The sequence below is a fragment of the Perissodus microlepis genome, chromosome 3, assembly GCF_051167445.1.
Source record: "Perissodus microlepis isolate ML-2025 ecotype Zambia chromosome 3, ASM5116744v1, whole genome shotgun sequence".
Classification (NCBI taxonomy): Eukaryota; Metazoa; Chordata; class Actinopteri; order Cichliformes; family Cichlidae; genus Perissodus; species Perissodus microlepis.
In genome coordinates, this window is record NC_140463.1 from 28,772,062 (window position 1) to 28,791,248 (window position 19,187).

The 19,187-nt window shown below is 43.6% G+C and overlaps 1 protein-coding gene across 1 annotated transcript; it reads left to right on the forward strand.

Annotated features, from left to right (window-relative positions):
* Positions 1–38: 38 nt before the first annotated feature.
* prkd4 (protein kinase D4) lies at positions 39–19,141 on the forward strand. Its single transcript, XM_084923887.1, has 19 exons — positions 39–3,132; positions 3,526–3,692; positions 7,065–7,203; positions 8,087–8,218; positions 8,323–8,477; positions 8,648–8,843; positions 12,536–12,619; positions 13,128–13,281; positions 13,542–13,665; positions 13,791–13,868; positions 14,605–14,815; positions 14,928–14,953; positions 15,034–15,106; positions 15,388–15,494; positions 16,631–16,792; positions 16,940–17,038; positions 17,112–17,379; positions 17,706–17,791; positions 17,984–19,141. Exons 2-19 carry the CDS (start codon positions 3,537–3,539, stop codon positions 18,146–18,148), a joined length of 2,415 nt encoding a protein of 804 aa, XP_084780013.1. The 5' UTR covers positions 39–3,132; positions 3,526–3,536; the 3' UTR covers positions 18,149–19,141.
* Positions 19,142–19,187: the final 46 nt, after the last annotated feature.

The window sequence follows — 19,187 nt, forward strand, 5'->3', positions numbered from 1 at the left end:
CATGCTGCTTACTAGTTCGTGGAACGTCTGCACCTGAATGCCTCGTGTTTTTTCTGGGGGTTTTTTGGGGTTTTTTCCACTCACAGCACCGTAGCAGAGCATCGTGCGTTATGACGAGTCGGTTCCTTCAGTCCACATCTCTTATGTGCAGAAACTCAACCTTAGGTGGGCTAATTATAATCCAGGTCCAGTCCAGTTTCACCAGTAGCATGAAGTAGACACAGACACTAACCATCCACCTGAAGCATATTGCAGATGGTAAAAACGGTACTACCTGAAAGATAGAGCAGAGGTGTAACAAGAGGATACAAGCATCATTAGCACTAACCATTTCAACCTCACTTTATGCCTTTTTTTATGTAAATACAGATTTAAATTATTTGGTATTTGATTCTCTGTGTATAGTGCACTGATTTATTTCTTTGTTTGTTTGTTTACACTTTATTTCTGGTAAAGAGGGTCTCATTTAGAAGTAAAACACTACCTGTATGAAGGGCGGAGACTGGAGATGAAGGAAAAGAATGGAGTGATGTGAAGGTGAAAGGTTAATGGGCATTGGTTGATTGTATCCGTGACACTAAATGCTGATAAATGTATTACCTCAACCGTTCATATCCGATACCAAGTCGTCAAAGTTTCACTATAATCGTGTGCTTTAAATGTGACAGTACTGTATTTCTAGCAACAATCTTGCTATCTACTGAGCATACTTTGATGGGAATGGTTATTAATTTCCACTGGATTGGGTTGTGACAGCGTTTGGGGGCAGAAACTGCAGTTTTTCATGAGTCAAAAGACAGAAAACGGGCCAGAAAATTCATTTGAGGAAAGATTTTTTTTTTGTTTTAATTTTTGGGGGTTCACATCCTCTAAAATGATGCCGTTGCGTTCCTAGTGACTTAATTTAAAGTCACGTTAAAAGAGCTTTTAGGGGTCGTGCGTAATTTAGGACATACTGTTTCATGTCCCATTTGTGATCTTCCTATTTTGCACTGCAGGTTTAGGAAAAGATCATGTTTTATGTTAAAATTCTGCCTTTCATAGCATTTCTGTTGGGGAAAAAAAAGTCCTTTACAGGAGTCCATGTGCGATGAGTTGACTCTAAAACGGCAGCATTTGACTCCTCGATGTCCCTGAAGCCTCAACAGGGAGTTTAATCAAAGTTTGTTTTGGTACCTTTTACCTGAGCTCCATGCGACTAAATAATAAAGAAAATTTAATGTTTAAAAATAATGTGTTTACAATCATTACAGCAGGATATTGAAGTGAAAGTGTCTTTTAAAGCTGTGGGTAACCCTCTTAATTATTTGATCACAGCTGATGCAGTCCATCAGCTGTTTACTGTCATTCCTCTTGTGAGTTTGTTGTAGTTTTTTCTGTATTTACTGTTGTTGAATGTGCATCATTTTGTACAAATCAGTCCTTATTGTTACATTTCTTTCTTTCTTTTTTTTTTTTTTGTACAAGCCTCTCCTGGGTGGATCAGTCATCAGTCGTAATCAAACCCTCGCAGGGAGCTGGCTGATGGTGGTCCGTCCTCGCTGACTTTTTTTGTTGTTCTGAAGTGATTTTTTGTTTTGGCTCTGAGCTTTTATGTCGACGGTACAAACAGCTGGTTATTTGAATGTTGATTTTTAATGTTGATTGTGCGGGGTCTGGTGGATTGTTGTTCGCAAGCCAGGACGCTACTATCAGGAGAACTATCCGCCGAATGTACTTCTTATCATGTTAAAGCAAAATTAGGGTCAGCAAGTGATGTTACACCCTCAAGTTTTTCCTTGACTTTACCTTCATGACGAGAAAGTAAACGAAAAGGTGAAGACAGGTTCGTGTGAGGCTGTTTTGTCAGCGTTGGTGCATGCACACCATCGCCACGCAGCTACGGAAACCGAAGGCACGCTTTTTTTCTTTTTAATTTTTAATTAGCCTTCGATCTCTGAGTGGCGCTAAGTTTATCCTGTCTGCTTCAGAACGTGCGTGATGGTGCAGGTTTAATGAACGGAGGAAAGGAGGAGTACCGAAAGTGCAGGATGGAGTTAAAAAGAAGTGAGTGGAAGAGCTTTGGAAAGACGCTGGAAAAACATAAAGTGCTTTAAGTGTTGTTCACAGCAAATAATGTACAGAGTTATACATGTATGACCTTTATATACGTGTTTACTGTTTGTCACTTATTCACTCATAAGAATGATGGAAGATTCCTATAACCATACACAATCTCAACACTGTCTAACTGTATGTGTGTGTGTTTATGTGTATATACATATATATTTAAAAATCAAATGGTGAAACACTAGTTTGTAGCTGAAGATCCAGTAAAGATCAGTGCTTCTTTCCAGTACACACCATCATATCAATACTTACCAGTACTGTAAGGTATTAATCATTCACTTCTACACCCTGGGTCGGTGCAGTGTAATAACTGGGATTTCAGGAGATGCAGACTCCTTAAACATGTCACCGCTAATGCACTATTTTCTCATGTGGGAGAACAAAACTGCTACGGCTGTAAATATTAATTTGTGATCACTGCAGCAGCAACAATTTGATCCAAAGCTTAAAAGAGAAATCTTGATTTCTGTGTGCTGTCTGTCCAAATGTGTATGGAGATCAGTGCATGTACTCAGAGCCACTGATGGTGATGTACGATGTACGTACGCAGGCCTTCTCTCTTTTTTTGTTATTTTTCTTTGTTTTTATTTTGTTGTTGATGATTTCACGCATCTTATTATGACGGGGCCAACCTAATGTGTATTTTAATCAAAGGTTCAATAAATGCAAATTCCACGTTTCAAACCAAATCTGCCTCCTGTGTGTTTTCCAAACTTCTACAAAGGCGAACGTGCGCGCTGAATTGTTTTAACCATTTCAAAGTACGTGTGTGTTTAAGTTTTGACAGCCAGGGTGTGGGGTGTTAACCGTACGCTGTGCTTTTTGCAGCCTTCACAGAGGTGAGTGCTTCTCTTGTTACTTCCTGTCTCTCAGACAGCCGAGCCCCACAAAAAGGAAACCAGACCAACCAGCAGCTCATGATGAGCCTCGGCAGCACCATGATAGATTGATCAGCTGTTGCGCTGTTGAGACGCAGTCCTTCGATCGTCGAAGACAAAGACCAGACCAAGATTAGACCGTAAGGTTGGTGCTTTTTAGTTTGTTCTTGATCTGATTAAAAAATAACTCTTTGTTTATCCTGATCAAAGTATTGTGTAGTAAGTTATGTCCTATTATATCAAAGCTTTTACAACAGAAGTCTTTTTAGTCGAAGAGAGCATTCGCTGCTTGAAATATCCTTCTATTTCGGGCGATGGTGAGATAAAGATCTCTTATTGAGAAATTGGGGTGTTCAGTTTTAGACACCTGAACGTTAAACAGGAACTATTTCAAACAAGAGCTATAAGGTTAAGATGGAGTAGATTTACAGGGGCCTGCGTAGTGCTTTGTTTTGGAGTTTCACGTTGAACCTCTTCAGCTTTCTCTCAGGTCACACCTTCAACCCCACATTAACTTGATCCACTTTTCCTCCTGCAGGCTCTCTCTCCATGTCTACACTGACTCCCTCGAGTCCCAGTAGTCTCACAGCACCGGTTCTGGTCCAGTTCCAGCTGGGTCTGTTCAGGGAGGTGGTTCGAGTCCCTGCGGGCAACCTGAGCTACCGTCATGCCCGGAGGTTGGCTGCTGAGGTCATAGAGCGCAAGGTAACCGCACGGGGTGGCGTCGTTTCCCGGCTCGAAAGCACTAAGACACGAGGAGGTGTGGCGGTATTATACATCAGATGACGAAGAGTTCATCATCAGTCATGAGCGTTAAAGAGGCCATGCACCAGTTTTAAAATAGATGTTTATCTATGTTTTATTCTTACAGACTCACACTCACAGTAGTGTGTTGTCAGTTGAGCCGATATCAAAGAGAGGGGTCTTCTCAACCACACAACTGTAACAGCGAGCAAACGTGCCACCTCCCAGAAATTCAAACGTGTTTATGAGGGGCAGCCAATGAGAAGACAGTTTGCTTAAACAGAAAGTCCGGAGAGGAGCTAAGGATGAAGTGAGGACCATTATATGCAAAGCTACTGTAACACAGAGTCCAACAATAATAAATATATGGAGGTGGACAATAATAACTTCATAGAGTTGTACAAAAACAAAAAGCGAAAGTGTGCATAACAACCTGCAGATGTGCGAATTTGAAAGGCGTCATTATTTAGGAGGCACGAGAGATGCTCATGAAAGATCCTTTTGAAATGCATTGTGGGTATTCTGTTGCGGCATTTTTTGGTAGTTGGACGAATCCTAGAGAAGTGTTATCATCATCTTCAGCTGCAGTTGGGGTTTAAAGCACTTTAAAGAGAGCAGCTTTTTCTGAGTCGACCTCATTTTTAGCTGGTAGCCGTGCAGATTACGTCTAGGTTTGTTCTGTTTTCTTTTTTTCTTTTGTTTTGGAGTTTGTTTGTTTTTTTTAAGTGCCATTCGATACTGGTCAAAACTGACTGTCATGTGGTTTGCTCAGATGCCACAGCTGTAGGAACAAACTGCGTGCAAAGAGTCAGAAGCGAGAAGGTGATGAAAAAAGATATTAATTAGAATGAAATGCTGAGCTGTCACAACGCGCCCTGACCCATAACACAGTCCCACTTGGAAAATATTATGATGATGTTTCAAATCTCTCAGGCCTCTCAGAGCTGTCAGGAAGTGGACTATGAAAGGTCAACTTATTTATGAAGGAAGGTAATGTAGGTTTGTGCATGGAGTGTGGTTTTTGTTTGCAGAGTTTGGTGGTTTTGTGCTGTTGTGTATGCAGCACTCTGTATGGTGGCGTAATTTCACCAACATTTTGTATTGTGAAGTGGGTGTCACCCAACCACCTTCAGATTTTTGAGGGTGTTTGTGAATACAATTTGTTCTGGAAAACTAAATGACAAGTTTTAAAAAAGAGAAGAAATAAACTCGCCATTTAACAGATTTCCTCCACCCACCAGAGATGTATTTAGAATTAAAGGGCACTCTATACTTGTTTATACAGTAAAATCTATACCCAAGTGCCAGCGCACAGACGGTGGAGTAAAACTGTAGTTGAGGTTAAACAAGGAAAGTTGTGAATTGCAGGTGTTGCAGGGGCTTCATCTCACTGTCACTGGGCTGGTCTTTGCACTTCCTCGGTTACAGGGACTGTGGTCGACACGAGCGCAGAAAACTTTCCAACCACAGCTTCTCCCCTCTGACTGAGACACGCACAAACACGCACGCACGCAGCCCACCTTTACAGTTTTCGTCTTGAGTTTCCAGGCAGTAGGTCAGCTCATCGTGTGTGTGTGTGTGTGTGTGTCACTTGTGCACGTTTTACATTCATTATAGTCAGTGTATCAATGATGGGTGAACACCCGCATTTCCAACACTGAAACCTAGCAGGTATTTGTTTTACCTTTAGGGTCACATAAAGCACAATTCCACTTATGCACTTTGATATGATATTGTGTGTGTGTGTGTGTGTGCGTGTGTGTGTGTGTGTGTGTGTGTGTGTGTGTGTGTGTGTGTGCAGTACTCTCTTCTGTCCACGGTTTAAAAAATATCCAGCTTTTAATCCTAACTTGGATTTGGCTGGTTTGGTGATGCTGACTGACTCAAACTGCTCCTCAGCTGGTTGGCTGGTAGGCCGAGCTGTGTGGCAGCAGGAGTGTTTGCTGCACCTGGAGAGAACTGAGTGATTTCATGACACATTTAATACTAGAGCTGCAATAAGGGGAAAATGGATGAGGCAGGGGGGAAGTAATGGACACATGTTTGTTCTATTGGTGTAAATGTTCACCTTAATAACGCAATGCTTTGCATCACCTGAATGAGTACTGCTGTTAGGAATGGACATGGTCGGCACCAACGCTCAAGCAGGCTGTGGAGTTTGATGCTCAGCTGTTCTCCAACACCATCACGCCACCAGCAGCAGCCAGAACCATCGATGAATTCAGACCCTACCATCAAAATGTTCCAATCGAGACTCGTCAGACCAGACAACATTTTTCTCATCTTCTGTTGTCCAGTTTTAGTGAGGCCTGTGCGAACTGTCACGTCGGTTTCCTGTTCTTAGCTAGGAGTGGCTTCCTGTGCGGTGTTCTTCTGCTGTAGCCCATCTGATTCAAGGTTTGATGTGTAGTGCTTTCCCAGACGCTCTTCTGCATATGTTGGTTGTAACGAGTGTTTATTTGAGTTATTATTGCCTTCTTGTCAATATGAAACAGTTTGGCATTCTCCTCTGACCTCTGAGTTCAACAGTTCACCCAGAGAAGTGGTTAGACATGGTTGTGTGGAAAAATCCCAGCTGATCAGCAGTTTCTGAGATACTCAGACTAACCTGTCTGAAACCAACAGCCATGCCACGTTAAAGTTACTTAAATCACGTTTTTTCCTCATTCTGTGGCTCAATTTTAACTTCACCCGGTCGTCTTGACCGCCACGTGCTGAAATTCACTGAGCTGCAGTATGATTGGCTGATTAGATAGAGCAGTTGAACATGTTTAAATAATGAATTGACCTGCAGTGTCACATCTTTGAATCTGCTGTTCTTATCATCCCTAAATGATGTTTCAGATAGAAAAACAAAGCTTGAGCTACTTCGCAGCCTTCCTATCTCTCTTCCTCAGTCGTACTTTGGCGACAGATGCACACAGATTATTTATTTCTATAACGCTGAACATGGTGGCATCACTCTCTACCTGTGGTGCATCACTCAGGTTTCCCTTCAGAGCTGTCTTCAGTCTGCATGCTCATCTTAATGTGGTTTTGTTCTTTACCGCCGTGCAGACGTGAAAATGGAAAATCACGACTGACAGGTTGCAGGTGGCTTTCTTTGCTGTGTCCAGTTTCCCAAACCACACTTGTTCTGATTTCAAATGTTTAAATTACTCCATTTGTGGAAAAATTGACTCTTTTTCCCCCCATATTGCTTAATAACTTGTTTCATTTACTCAGAAGGCAAATCGTCACATTACCGGAGCCCTTCTGGGGGTTTAAATTGATCTTGTTGCTTCAATAGTGACTCAACCTGAGACTGCGGTTTTTGTTTGTTCGTGTGTTTAGGCTCCAGACTGCAGTGTGGTGGGTGTCGGGGAGAAGATTCTGCTGTTCAGACATCAACCCGCCTCGGAGCAGTTGCTGCAGCGGCTGACCGACTCCGACGAGCTGCAGGATGGCGACCTCATTGAGGTCATCGTTTCAGGTTAGTGTTTGAGGTTTACAGAGGCAGGTGGACACTTGGTGAGATTTGGTGGTACTACGTGTACCTCATTTGTTTGGGTGACATATAGTTTATTCATGCATGTAAAATGCATGGCCTGTATTTGTATAGCGCTTTACTAGTCCCTAAGGACCCCAAAGCGCTTTACACATCCAGTCATCCACCCATTCACACACACACTCACACACTGGTGATGGCAAGCTACATTGTAGCCACAGCCACCCTGGGGCGCACTGACAGAGGCGAGGCTGCTGGACACTGGCGCCACCGGGCCAAGATGGTATTTTTTAAAAACATGTTCTAGCGTATTCGTATATACACCAGAGCTGATGTTTTAGACCTGCACAGATGTGAGCTTGTTAACTTCAGTCACAGCATTCTGATGCTTAAAGTGTGATCTGTTCATCTTTAGCAGGTTGCTTTTGTACTGAGTAGGTTATTCCTTATTTTCTGTCGTCTATATGCTATTACATTGGTGGATGTTCATTTTAAAAATGGACAAAGTTTTGGTTGTCGGTTGAGTGGTGATCATGCGCTGTAGGACTGAATGCAGTGGCCCAGGTTCAGCTGCAACCCAACTGTCTCCTCTTCTGATGAAGGCAAAATCAAAAAACATGACCAAAGTTTTAAATGAGCCCAACTCTCCTACTGTTCCAAACCTATTTTCACGGGGGGCAGTGGGCAGGTGGGCGAAGTTAAAACTGTTTGTTTCAGACGAGTCGAGCGCCTGCACCAAGGACCAGTATAAGACAAATGAGGATTATTTTGAGCTGTGAATCATGCAAAGCTACTATAGCGGAGTCTTAGCAGTAAATGCATGGAGTGTGGATGTCTGTTGGTGTAACGAGTCCTCTCTGTGATTCAGGATCAGCCTCCGTGACGCAGATGACGATGCGTCCACACTCCTTGGCGGTGCAGTCGTACCGGACCCCAACTTTCTGTCACCACTGTGGAGAGATGCTGTGGGGCCTCGTTCGGCAGGGTTTAAAATGTGACGGTAAAGGCGCTTTCACACTTCATCATGATCATGTATCGTCTCTTCACTGATACTTGAGTGTTGTTAAAGTTTGTTTGTTTTTTTTTACTTTTATCTCTTTACAGGTTGTGGATTAGACTTTCATAAACGTTGTGCTTTGCAGTTGCCCAGTAACTGTAACCGAGCACGGCGTCAGGTTAGCACCAGCTTTTCCCTGTTTCCACCCCGGCGACCTCGCGCGCACTCGCTGTCCAATCAGGCAGGCGGGAGTCTAGAAGAGGTGAGGAACTGCTGTAATTGTAATGCAGATAAGTGTGTTTGCAACCCTGGATTTGTTTGTTTCTCCAACACACCTGTAACCTTTACTGGTATAATCGAATCACATATTCACACAATAGATTTCTTTCAGTTATTCTAAGTTGATGTCTTTCACTTTGCATCTTTCTCCAGATCAGCAAGTCCAAGCCCGCGTCCAGGCCTCCATCCTGGGCCGAGGCTCCGGTGTGGCTGGGAGTCGGGTACAGCGACTGGAGCAGGGCTCAGGTCCCTCACACCTTCCACATCCACAGCTACACCAAACCCACCGTCTGCCAGTACTGCCACCGGCTGCTCAAAGGCCTCTTCAGGCAGGGGCTGCAGTGCTCAGGTGAGAAGGAGGAGAAAAACTAAGCACATCCCATGTTTCAGTAACTTGTTCAACCTCCTTTAGCAGCAATAACTTGAATTATTCATGTCCTGTGTGACTTTATCAGTTTCTCACATTTTTATGGGAGAAATTGCGTCTGACTTTTTTTGCAGCGTTGTTTCAGTTCACTGAGGTTTGCAGGGATTCGTTTATGCACAGATCTGTAGATTTGCTGCTGTGCTTGTGATCATTGTCCTGTTACATGATTCAACTTTGTCTAAGCTTTATCTGTCAGACAGACGGCATCATATTTGCCTCTAGAATACTTCGGTATACTCTGGCGTTGATGGCCGACTCAGTGACTGCGACGTGTTTGGTTTCCTCTGAACGTGGTTTTGTGCATCTCGTCAGTGCAAAGGACGTTGTTCCAGAGGTCTGGTGGTTTGTTCAGATGGAACTTTCCAAACATCATCTGTGCTCCATTGTTCTAATTAGAGAGAAGAGGCTTTGTCTCCAAATAAGCCATACTCCTTCAGTCTTTTTCTAATTGTACTGTCACCGGCCAGCTGTATCAGAAAGTAGATCGCATGCATCTACTGCAGTGAGACTCTCTTGCTGTGACGCCATGACAGGATGTAAATATTAATGGTTTACACCTCAGCTGAGCTCTTATTTTAGCCAGCTGCACGTTTCGTTTGGTAGAAGGAAATTAGCACAAGACAGCACAAGTGTTAAGAAAAGGTTGACGTCGCTGAAAAAACCCATAGCAAACCCAATCTACGTCAGGGTTGGTGAACTTAGTCCATTTAGTCAATGGGAAATGAGAATCACATCAGATTTCCTGTAAAATGTATTTCCCTCACAATTTGGCTCACAGGAAGTTCTCTACAAGTGCACAGAAAGTTTATTAGTCTCTACAAAGTTTAGTCCTGCATAATTTACACTTGTACAAGTGAGCTGCCACACAGCTGTCTCACCACAACCTGTTTAACAGCACGAGGCGTTTAACAAAAGCAAAACTCACTCTTGTATATAAATGTAATACCTGTTTCTATTATTATAGCTGACAGGTCTGAAAAACAGGTTTGTGTAATATCGCTTAAATTAGAAACATCCTGTCTCAGAGTGAGGCTGAAAAACTAGTTCATACATTTATTACTTCCAGGCTTAAAACTTTTTGCTAAAGCATATAGTTAGAGCTGGATCACGTGACCCTGAATCTTCCCTTAGTTATGCTGCAGTAGGTGTTAGCTGTTGGCGGAGTCCCATAATGCACTTCACTCACTGTGTGTTTACACACCTCTCTGCATTTAATCATAAGTTATTATTAATCTCTGGCTCTCTTCCTCAGCGTCTTTGTCTGTCTTCCTTCCCTCACGCCCAGTTAGTTGCGGCACATGGCCGCCCCTCCCCGAGCCTGGTTCTGCTGGAGGTTTCTTCCTGTTAAACGGGAGTTTTTCCTTCCCACTGTCACCAAGTACTTACCTTGAGGAGGTTGTCTGATCGTTGGGGCTTTCTCTCTGTTATTGTGGGTCTTTACCTTACAATACAGAGCATCTTGAGTTGTTGTGATTTGGTGCTTATAAATAAAACTGAACTGAACGTGGCAACTCTGTAGTTTTGTAGGATACTTAATTTAAGAGGAGAAAATCTTTGATCTTGCAGTTTGTCTGTACCCTCCTACCAGGCTTCTGCTGTCAAACTGGCTGCACATGAGTGCAAAACTTTACAGCTGCGTCACCTCGAAGTCTGGCTCAAAGGAACATCCTGTGCTGTGGGTTATTTGTTCTTTTGTTAATTTTCAGTTTGCCTCTGCATCTTAGCAGAGGTCCCAATTTGGCCCGCTGGCCTTGATCTCGACACATGGGGTCTAAAGGTATAGATAGCACAACAGGTCAGGAGGATGTGTACCTTTGAATCTTATTGTCACCCACTCCTGTGAAAGAGTGGGTGACAGGCCTCCTTCTTTACAAACCTGATAATGTTATGCGTTCAGATCTTGTGGCCATTTTTGGTGCTCTGTTCCTGCAAAGCTTTGACTTTGATTAGTAATGCTTGACTTATTATGGAGTTCCACAGGGTTCAGTGCTAGGACCAATTCTGTTTACATTATACATGCTTCCCTTAGGCAGCATCATTAGAAGACATAGCATACATTTTCACTGCTATGCAGATGACACCCAGCTCTATCTGTCCATGAAGCCAGATAACACACACCAATTAGTTAACCTGCAGGAATGTCTTAAAGACATAAAGACCTGGATGGCCGCTAACTTTCTGCTTCTTAATTCAGATAAAACTGAGGTTATTGTACTCGGCCCTGAAAATCTTAGAAATACGGTATCTAACCAGATTCTTACTCTGGATGGCATTACCTTGGCCTCCAGTAACGCTGTGAGGAACCTTGGAGTCATTTTTGACCAGGACATGTCCTTCAACGCACATATTAAACAAATATGTAAGACTGCTTTCTTCCATTTGCGCAACATCTCTAAAATTAGAAATATCCTGTCTCAGAGTGACGCTGAAAAACTAGTTCATGCATTTATTACTTCCAGGCTGGACTACTGTAATTCATTATTATCAGGATGTCCAAAAAACTCACTGAAAAGCCTTCAGCTAATCCAAAATGCTGCAGCAAGAGTCCTGACAGGGACTAGAAGGAGAGAGCATATTTCTCCTGTTTTGGCTTCCCTTCATTGGCTTCCTGTTAAGTCCAGAATTGAATTCAAAATCCTGCTCCTCACATACAAGGTCTTAAATAATCAGGCCCCATCTTATCTTAATGACCTTGTAGTACCATATCACCCTATTAGAGCACTTCGCTCTCGCTCTGCAGGCCTACTTGTTGTTCCTAGAGTATTTAAAAGTAGAATGGGAGGCAGAGCCTTCAGTTTTCAGGCCCCTCTTCTGTGGAACCAGCTTCCAGTTTGGATTTGGGAGACAGACACTATCTCTACTTTTAAGATTAGGCTTAAAACTTTCCTTTTTGCTAAAGCATATAGTTAGGGCTGGACCAGGTGACCCTGAATCCTCCCTTAGTTATGCTGCAATAGACGTAGGCTGCCGGGGGATTCCCATGATGCATTGAGTTTTTCCTTTCCAGTCACCTTTCTCACTCACTATGTATTAATAGACCTCTCTGCATTGAATCATATCTGTTATTAACCTCTGTCTCTCTTCCACAGCATGTCTTTTATCCTGTCTTCCTTCTCTCACCCCAACCGGTCGCAGCAGATGGCCGCCCCTCCCTGAGCCTGGTTCTGCCGGAGGTTTCTTCCTGTTAAAAGGGAGTTTTTCCTTCCCACTGTCGCCAAAGTGCTTGCTCATAGGGGGTCATATGATTGTTGGGTTTTTCTCTGTATCTATGAAGCGCCTTAAGGCGACTTTTGTTGTGATTTGGCGCTATATAAATAAAATTGAATTGAATTGAATTGAACTTGGAGGCTCACGAGCACACAGCAAACACTTGTTTTGTCAAGGAGCTTGTGTATCCCACGTACTTACGTAAGCAGATTGGGTTGAATCTAATTTTACCTAAATGCCTGGATGTGTTTCAGACGTCTCGAATCTCAGACGACATTCATTTTCATCACGAAAAAAACTGACCACAATATTCTGACTCATGAGTTTGTATCTTTCCAGACTTCAGCACTCTTCCTTTTTCTGTCAGCCTTTTTAAACCTCCCACGTCTCCTCCATGGTTTTTCCAGACTGCAGGTTTAACTGCCATCGGCGCTGTGAGCCTTTAGTCCCCAGAGACTGTCCCGGAGAGAGGAACGGCATGAACGGGGAAGGTGAGTGATGGTCCCTGGAGGTCTGAGGTCTGGTTTTCATTTCATATTCTGGGCTTGTGGCTGTATTAGACCATGGCTCTTTGAAAAGGGGCCTGACTCTGATGCTGTCAGCATGAGTCGAAGCTGATTCACCCTGTTTCCCAGGAACATTTGATAGATTCAGGCCTCACTCTAAATTAGCATCTCAGAAACGTCACATTCCTCCGAGTAGCGGTGATGATTAGCTGCATGATGAGTCAGGAAAACTCGATCAGAGCCTGATGAGGAATGAGATGAAATGATTTCACCAGAGAATATGTAAAAAAGAACAAACAAAGACAGGTAACTGATGCATTTTGAGTCATTTATTGAGAAAAATCAGACATTTTCTTTTGTTCGGTTCATCTTGAACTTATTTGTTTGCTATTTTTACCTCATTATTTGTTGGTATTTTATGGCCCTAATCGTGTAAATAATATAAATCGAATTATATGTAGCTGTTCATTAGTTGCTGATGTCACATTTCCAGAGAGCCCAGCAGCTGATAACAGCTGCCAACCAGACTTGGAGGACAATGAGTCAGTGATCACCAGCACCACAGAGATCTGCGACGATGACATGTTCACCGATGATGACTCACAGGCAGAGACCGGGGAAGTCGAGCAGCTGCGAGAGCCGATGAGGTCAGAGGGGCACTAAGTTTTTCTGATGATCTAATCCCAGCTAAAAGCTGTCTGCTGGTGCAGACAGTGTCCGAACGATGTCAGGCGTCTGAATCACACGTCGCCCAAATTCCTGTATTATAAAACAGATGTTTATCGTCCCTGTCGTTTATATCGGCTTTGTTTGGGGCACACGCTGCCACCTAGAGGCGACTTCTGTTTAATTCACCATCTCCAAACGGACCTTTATTTTGTCCTCCCTCTCTTTTTCCGCCCACCAGTCCGTGTTTCAGCAGCAACATCCCCCTGATGAGGCTCGTCCAGTCGGTGCATCACACTAAGAGGAGAGGCGGAGGAGTCCTGAGAGAGGGGTGGCTGGTCCACCACACCAACACAGACACATTGGTGAGGAACACACTCTTTCAGATCTGGAAACGTTCAAAAAAGCAAAATGTTTTGCTCAGGTTATGATATTTGTGGAGCAGAATCACATTTTCATCGGCTTTTAACTCGGTCGTATCTTTACTCAGAGGAAACGCCATTACTGGATCTTGGACTGGAAGAGCATGACTCTGTACCAGAATGAAAACACCACGAAGTTCTACAAGGTATGATAGTTGCATGATATAAGACGGAAACAGACAAAGCAGCATCCTGTGTACTGCACGCTCACTCCCACTCGTATCAAAGGCCTCTGTCATTAACATGTATGCAGAAATGTTCCTGCAGTGTGCCAGTGTTGTTCCTCCCACTGTGTCACTGTGTAAACAGTGCAAACATCCACCAAGGCAGCTCGTGTAACACTGATGAAGCGCCAATGAATTAATACAGGCTAGGTATTGAGTGAAATATTATGGTTACTATTAATCAGAAGATTTAGGAATGCTACTGGAGCTGATGGGCAGTAATTAATAAATACACACAACACAAAATGCTTTTGCAGGTACCATGTATTTAACCAAACCCCAAAGAAAAATAACAAGAAAAGAAAAGGAAAGCTTAAATAATCACTCCTGCTGCAGCTATTCAATTAATCAAAAACCCAGTGGGGGTGCACAAAGACAACTAAGCAAATACTTCTGGCTTCTGGCTTATACCAAGCAATACAGATTCTCAAAAAAACAGTTCCTCTGGGTTACACTCGCGCTCTGAGCAGTGTTTACTTTAAAGAGGACAGTATTGTATTTTGTGTATGTTCATTTTATCTCCTTCGTTTTAAACGTACTTTAAGAAGTTTGTAGTGCAGTGAAAATCAGATAATGATAGCATGACAGATGTTACTTTGATTATAGAAACATTATGTAGGAGCAGGTCATGGATAGTAGCTTTAAACCTCCTCTGCAGGAGATCTCTCTGTCCGAGGTGCTCGGGGTCCGAGGCCCCACCCAGCTCTCCGTGCCATCATCAGACGGCAGCATTCACTCGTTCGAGCTGGTGACTGTGTCGCTGGTGTACTGCGTGATAGCTGGCGAGGAGGGGGCAGCCTGGGAGAGCGCCATCCGGCAGGCTATGATGCCGGTGGAGAGCAGCAGAGGACACAAAGATGAGATCCAGGGTGAGTCAGAAAACATCAGATATTAATATCAGATCTTACTCTGAATATGGTAACAGTGATGGATATGGACCTGCAACATTCAGTTAACAAGACTTCCTGTCTCTGATTACAGATCAATACCGATACAGACGCAGTGCGGTAAGATTTGAGCGAGTTTATCGTGCACACGTTAGAGGAGAGTGTTACAGAGTGTTGAAGTGTGTTTGTGTGTGTTTCAGGACATCAGCTCGGTGTATCAGATCTGTACAGACGAGGTGCTGGGGTCGGGACAGTTTGGCGTGGTGTACGGAGGTCAGCTGATTCTCATTATGTTGTTATCTCCAGAGAACTGAACACGTGGAGTACAAGAAAATCCTGTTTTCTATGACTGTGACTGTCTTTATGCAGTGATCTGAAAATACATAGTACAGAAGAAACTGTTTCAAAAGTCTAAAAAGACACCAAAGAAATCAGAGACTTCAGAGGCTGAAATGTTGCTCAAAACAAACTTTTTCATCAAATGTCTTTCTGTTTTTGCTAAGCTACAAATGCTCCTTTGCATCATTATCACGTCTCTTTTTTTTCTTCTTCAGGAACTCACAGGAAGTCGGGTCGAACAGTTGCCATCAAGGTCATCGACAAGACGCGTTTCCCCACCAAACAGGAGACGCAGCTGAGAAACGAAGTGGCCATCTTGCAGGTTTTAATGCGGTTTTTAAACACTTTACAAGAAATAACACAAAAAATGTAACAAGTTACTGAAAACACATGAGGAACAAACCAGGAACAACCTGATGGTTAACCTTTAAAACGATGATCTGTGACATAATTGTCAGAAAATTCACATTTTTTTTTCAAACTTTTTGCCAATTTATTTAGAATGAATTAAATATTAATTTGCATATATGAGTTTTAATTGGTATCATATTGGCCACATTTGGCATTTTATTTTATTTTTTCAAAATGTATTGCTTAAAAATGTGTTGTGCTCTTTATTTTGGTTTTTGAGGGGAAAATAAAATCACACTGATGATGTAAATGCCTCAAAACCTCATGCGTTAAAAACGATATATTAGGCATTAAGGGGTTAAAGAGCCATTCATCATTGCTTTGTTAATAACTCCTGATCCATTACATCACTGTAGAAGAACTAGCTTGGATATATTAGTGACAGTTATTTAATCTGGTTTAAATCCTGATGTATTAACTAAACCGTATTCAACATTAGTTAATTTTGTGTTGGTGTTCTGAGTATTTACACAGGAGTCCCTTCTTACTTCATTAGTGTGTCCTTATCTAGTGTTTCTGAAACTGCTGATCTGCTGGGATTTTCCCACACAACCATCACTAGTTTACAGGGAATGGCCTGAAAATGAGACAAATATCCAGAGTCTTCTGGTGAAAACAGGCTCCTGATGTCAGTGGAGAATGGGCAGACTCCTCTGAGCTGAAAGGAAAGCAACAGTAACTCAAAGAGCCACTCGCCAGGTGCACTCCTGTCAGCTAAGAACAGGCCTGAGGCTAAATCTGCAGTAACCGTGTGATGCTGTCATGACAGTGTGGACCAAAATCTTGCTGTGAAGGAAAAAGGAGGTCCAACCTGCCTAATAAAGTGTCTGGTGAATGTTTATTGATTCAACTGTCTGGTGAATCATCAGTTATTAGTGAGTTATTAGCACAAGTACAAATAACTGCCACATTGTTCCCGATTCCTTCCTCACTTCTTCCTCATTAACTCAACACATTTGATTGAAGGGTTGCAGATTTTCGGTTGATTTTTAGTGTTATAGTCACGATCAGGTGATTTACGTGACGTCTGACGTGCGTGTTTTCCAGAATCTGTCGCACCCCGGTGTGGTTCTGTTGGAGGGCATGTTCGAAACTGTCGAGCACGTGTTTGTTGTAATGGAGAAGCTGCACGGAGACATGCTGGAGATGATTCTGTCCAGTGAGAAAGGTCGACTCCCTGAACGCATCACTCGCTTCCTCGTCATGCAGGTACGAGATCCCGATCTGAGAAACACTCCAGGGGTGTCTAGATGATGTCCTTGTTTTTTTTCTTCTTGTTTTAACAAAGATGCAGGGACCTTTAATGTTTCTATTTATCCCAAAATTAAATGTGAAATTGTCAAACGTGTGCTTCAGATTCTGGAGGCTCTGCGGTACCTGCACTTGAAGCACATCGCTCACTGTGACCTGAAACCTGAGAACGTACTGCTGGCCACTTCAGACCCCTTACCTCAGGTGGGATTTTGCACTTTAGTTCCCGATACAGCACACGGCATCTTATTTAATCAGCTCTGCCTCTGTGCCGCAGGTGAAGCTGTGCGACTTCGGCTTCGCCCGGATCATAGGGGAGAAGTCTTTCCGGCGCTCCGTCGTGGGGACTCCGGCCTACCTGGCACCCGAGGTGATCAGCAGCAACGGCTACAACCGCGCTCTGGACATGTGGTCTGTCGGCGTCATCATGTACGTCAGCCTGAGCGGCACGTTTCCCTTTAATGAAGATGAGGACATCCGGCAGCAGATCACCAACGCCACCTTCATGTACCCGCGCCAAACCTGGGCCCCCATCTCACTGGAGGGTATGAACGGTGTTGCCCTTTCGTTAGCTTCTTTGTGAGCTGGGTTTACAGTTTCTCAACATAGTGATGATGAGAGTTTCTTATGCTTTCCCTGTTAAAGGTTTCACACACTACAAACTCCAGGTCGGAAAGTTGCCATGTCAGCCCACAGTTTTGCGTCTTTTTAAACATTTAAATACATTTTCTTTAGTTTGATCCATGTTTGCCCACACATACAGTTTATAGTGTCATGCTAGAGTCCTGTTATTCTCCTGTTTCTCCACTGGGTGGCTCCAGTGAGCAAATCCTCCTCTAGAAAATCCTTCTCCGTCTCATTTCCTCCCCAGCTGTGAGCCTCATCAATAACCTGCTGCAGGTGTCGGTGAGACGGCGGTTCACCGTGGGCAAAGCGCTGGGACACAGCTGGCTGCAGGTTGGACACTTTACAAACGCTATCATTGAGAATCGTTTAATTTTGTAGTGTGAAACAACAGAATTAAATTGATCTAGTGTTACTGCGTTCATAGGTGTTGACCAGGATGCTCAGATGCTCCTGATCAGGTTTCTAATAGTCCTGATGTATAGCTGTGTATGAGTCATGCACGCTCCCCTCTCGCTACTGCAGAACTTCCAGCTGTGGTGCGACCTCCGGGAGTTCGAGCTCAGGATGGGCTGCAGGTACCTGACGCATCGAGGCGACGAGGACCGATGGCGCTTCTACGCTGCAGAGATGGGGCTGGACTTCCCCTCCCGCCTCTGCTGTGACCCCAACAAAGAATTGGACATGTGACCTCGAGCACAGAGGTTAAGGGTCGGACACTTTATCAGACTGTGCAGCTACGTTTCAAAAAAACATTCAGCAGTGAGGCCGCGGCTCAAACGGGAGAAAAGTAATAAAGACACAAACACGTGTGGTTTTAATAATATAATTTTCCTTTTTTATTTTCAAGTTGAGGTTTTTAACATATGACTGAAAGAGTGGCATCAGTGATGAGACAGCATGAGTTAGGGATGAGGGGGAGGAGGAGGAAAATGGAGCACAGATGAGTTAAGATATCGAGATCATGCACAGGGAGGAGCCTAACACAGCGATCGTCGTGGCTGACCTCTTCTCTTCAAATGCTACCCTAAACCCTGTGTTGTGAGTACGCCTGCTATGGTTCCACGTACAGTTTTGATTCTTCCCGTTTCATCCACAACTTTCCTGATGCCCTGTCTGACACCTCTCTCTGTCTTTGCCCCCCTTCTCCTCATAATTTTACAATTAGCCCAAAAAAAGGCTAAAAAAAGGAGCTTAATAAGAGAGGTGTGTGGGAGAGGTCGCTCTCTCTGGCCATAACAGCTCATCTTTCTGTATCCGTTCCCGAGTCACCGCCCAGCCACGGCGCTCTCCTCCCGTTCCCCCCACCTGTGTCTTTTAATACTCGGCGCTCCCATTCGTCCTCCGTGTGTTCCTGAGTTTCTTAAGGCTTTAAGATCTCCAGGTTAAATCGCATCTTTGCTAACATTCAGGTTTCACAGTGCTGTGGTGAGAGTTTTCAGTAGCACCCGACAGGCCTCGCTCCTCTGCTGACTGAACTCGTGAACGGGCTCCTGCGGGGGTTCGTGTGAGGGCGAGTCGGTGACTCAAAAGGCCGTTTTTTTTTTCTAAACTTCAACATAGCATGCATCTGCACAAATACACAACCAACCAAGCCAACTGACCAATCACGTTTTCTTCTTTGATCACCCTTCTACAAAAAAAAAAAAAAAAAAAAAAAAAAAAAAAAGGAGGAGAGGGGAAGAGCACACGGCTTTGCTCAAAAATAATCTAACTTTCGTTCTCTCTC

Excerpts from the sequence above, each read along its gene's own strand:
- prkd4 (XM_084923887.1), top strand. The coding sequence starts at position 3,537 with ATGTCTACACTGACTCCCTCGAGTCCCAGTAGTCTCACAGCACCGGTT. Across the intron at positions 13,666-13,790 it reads ACACCAACACAGACACATTG|AGGAAACGCCATTACTGGAT; the intron begins GTGAGGAACACA and ends ATCTTTACTCAG. Across the intron at positions 15,495-16,630 it reads ACGAAGTGGCCATCTTGCAG|AATCTGTCGCACCCCGGTGT; the intron begins GTTTTAATGCGG and ends CGTGTTTTCCAG.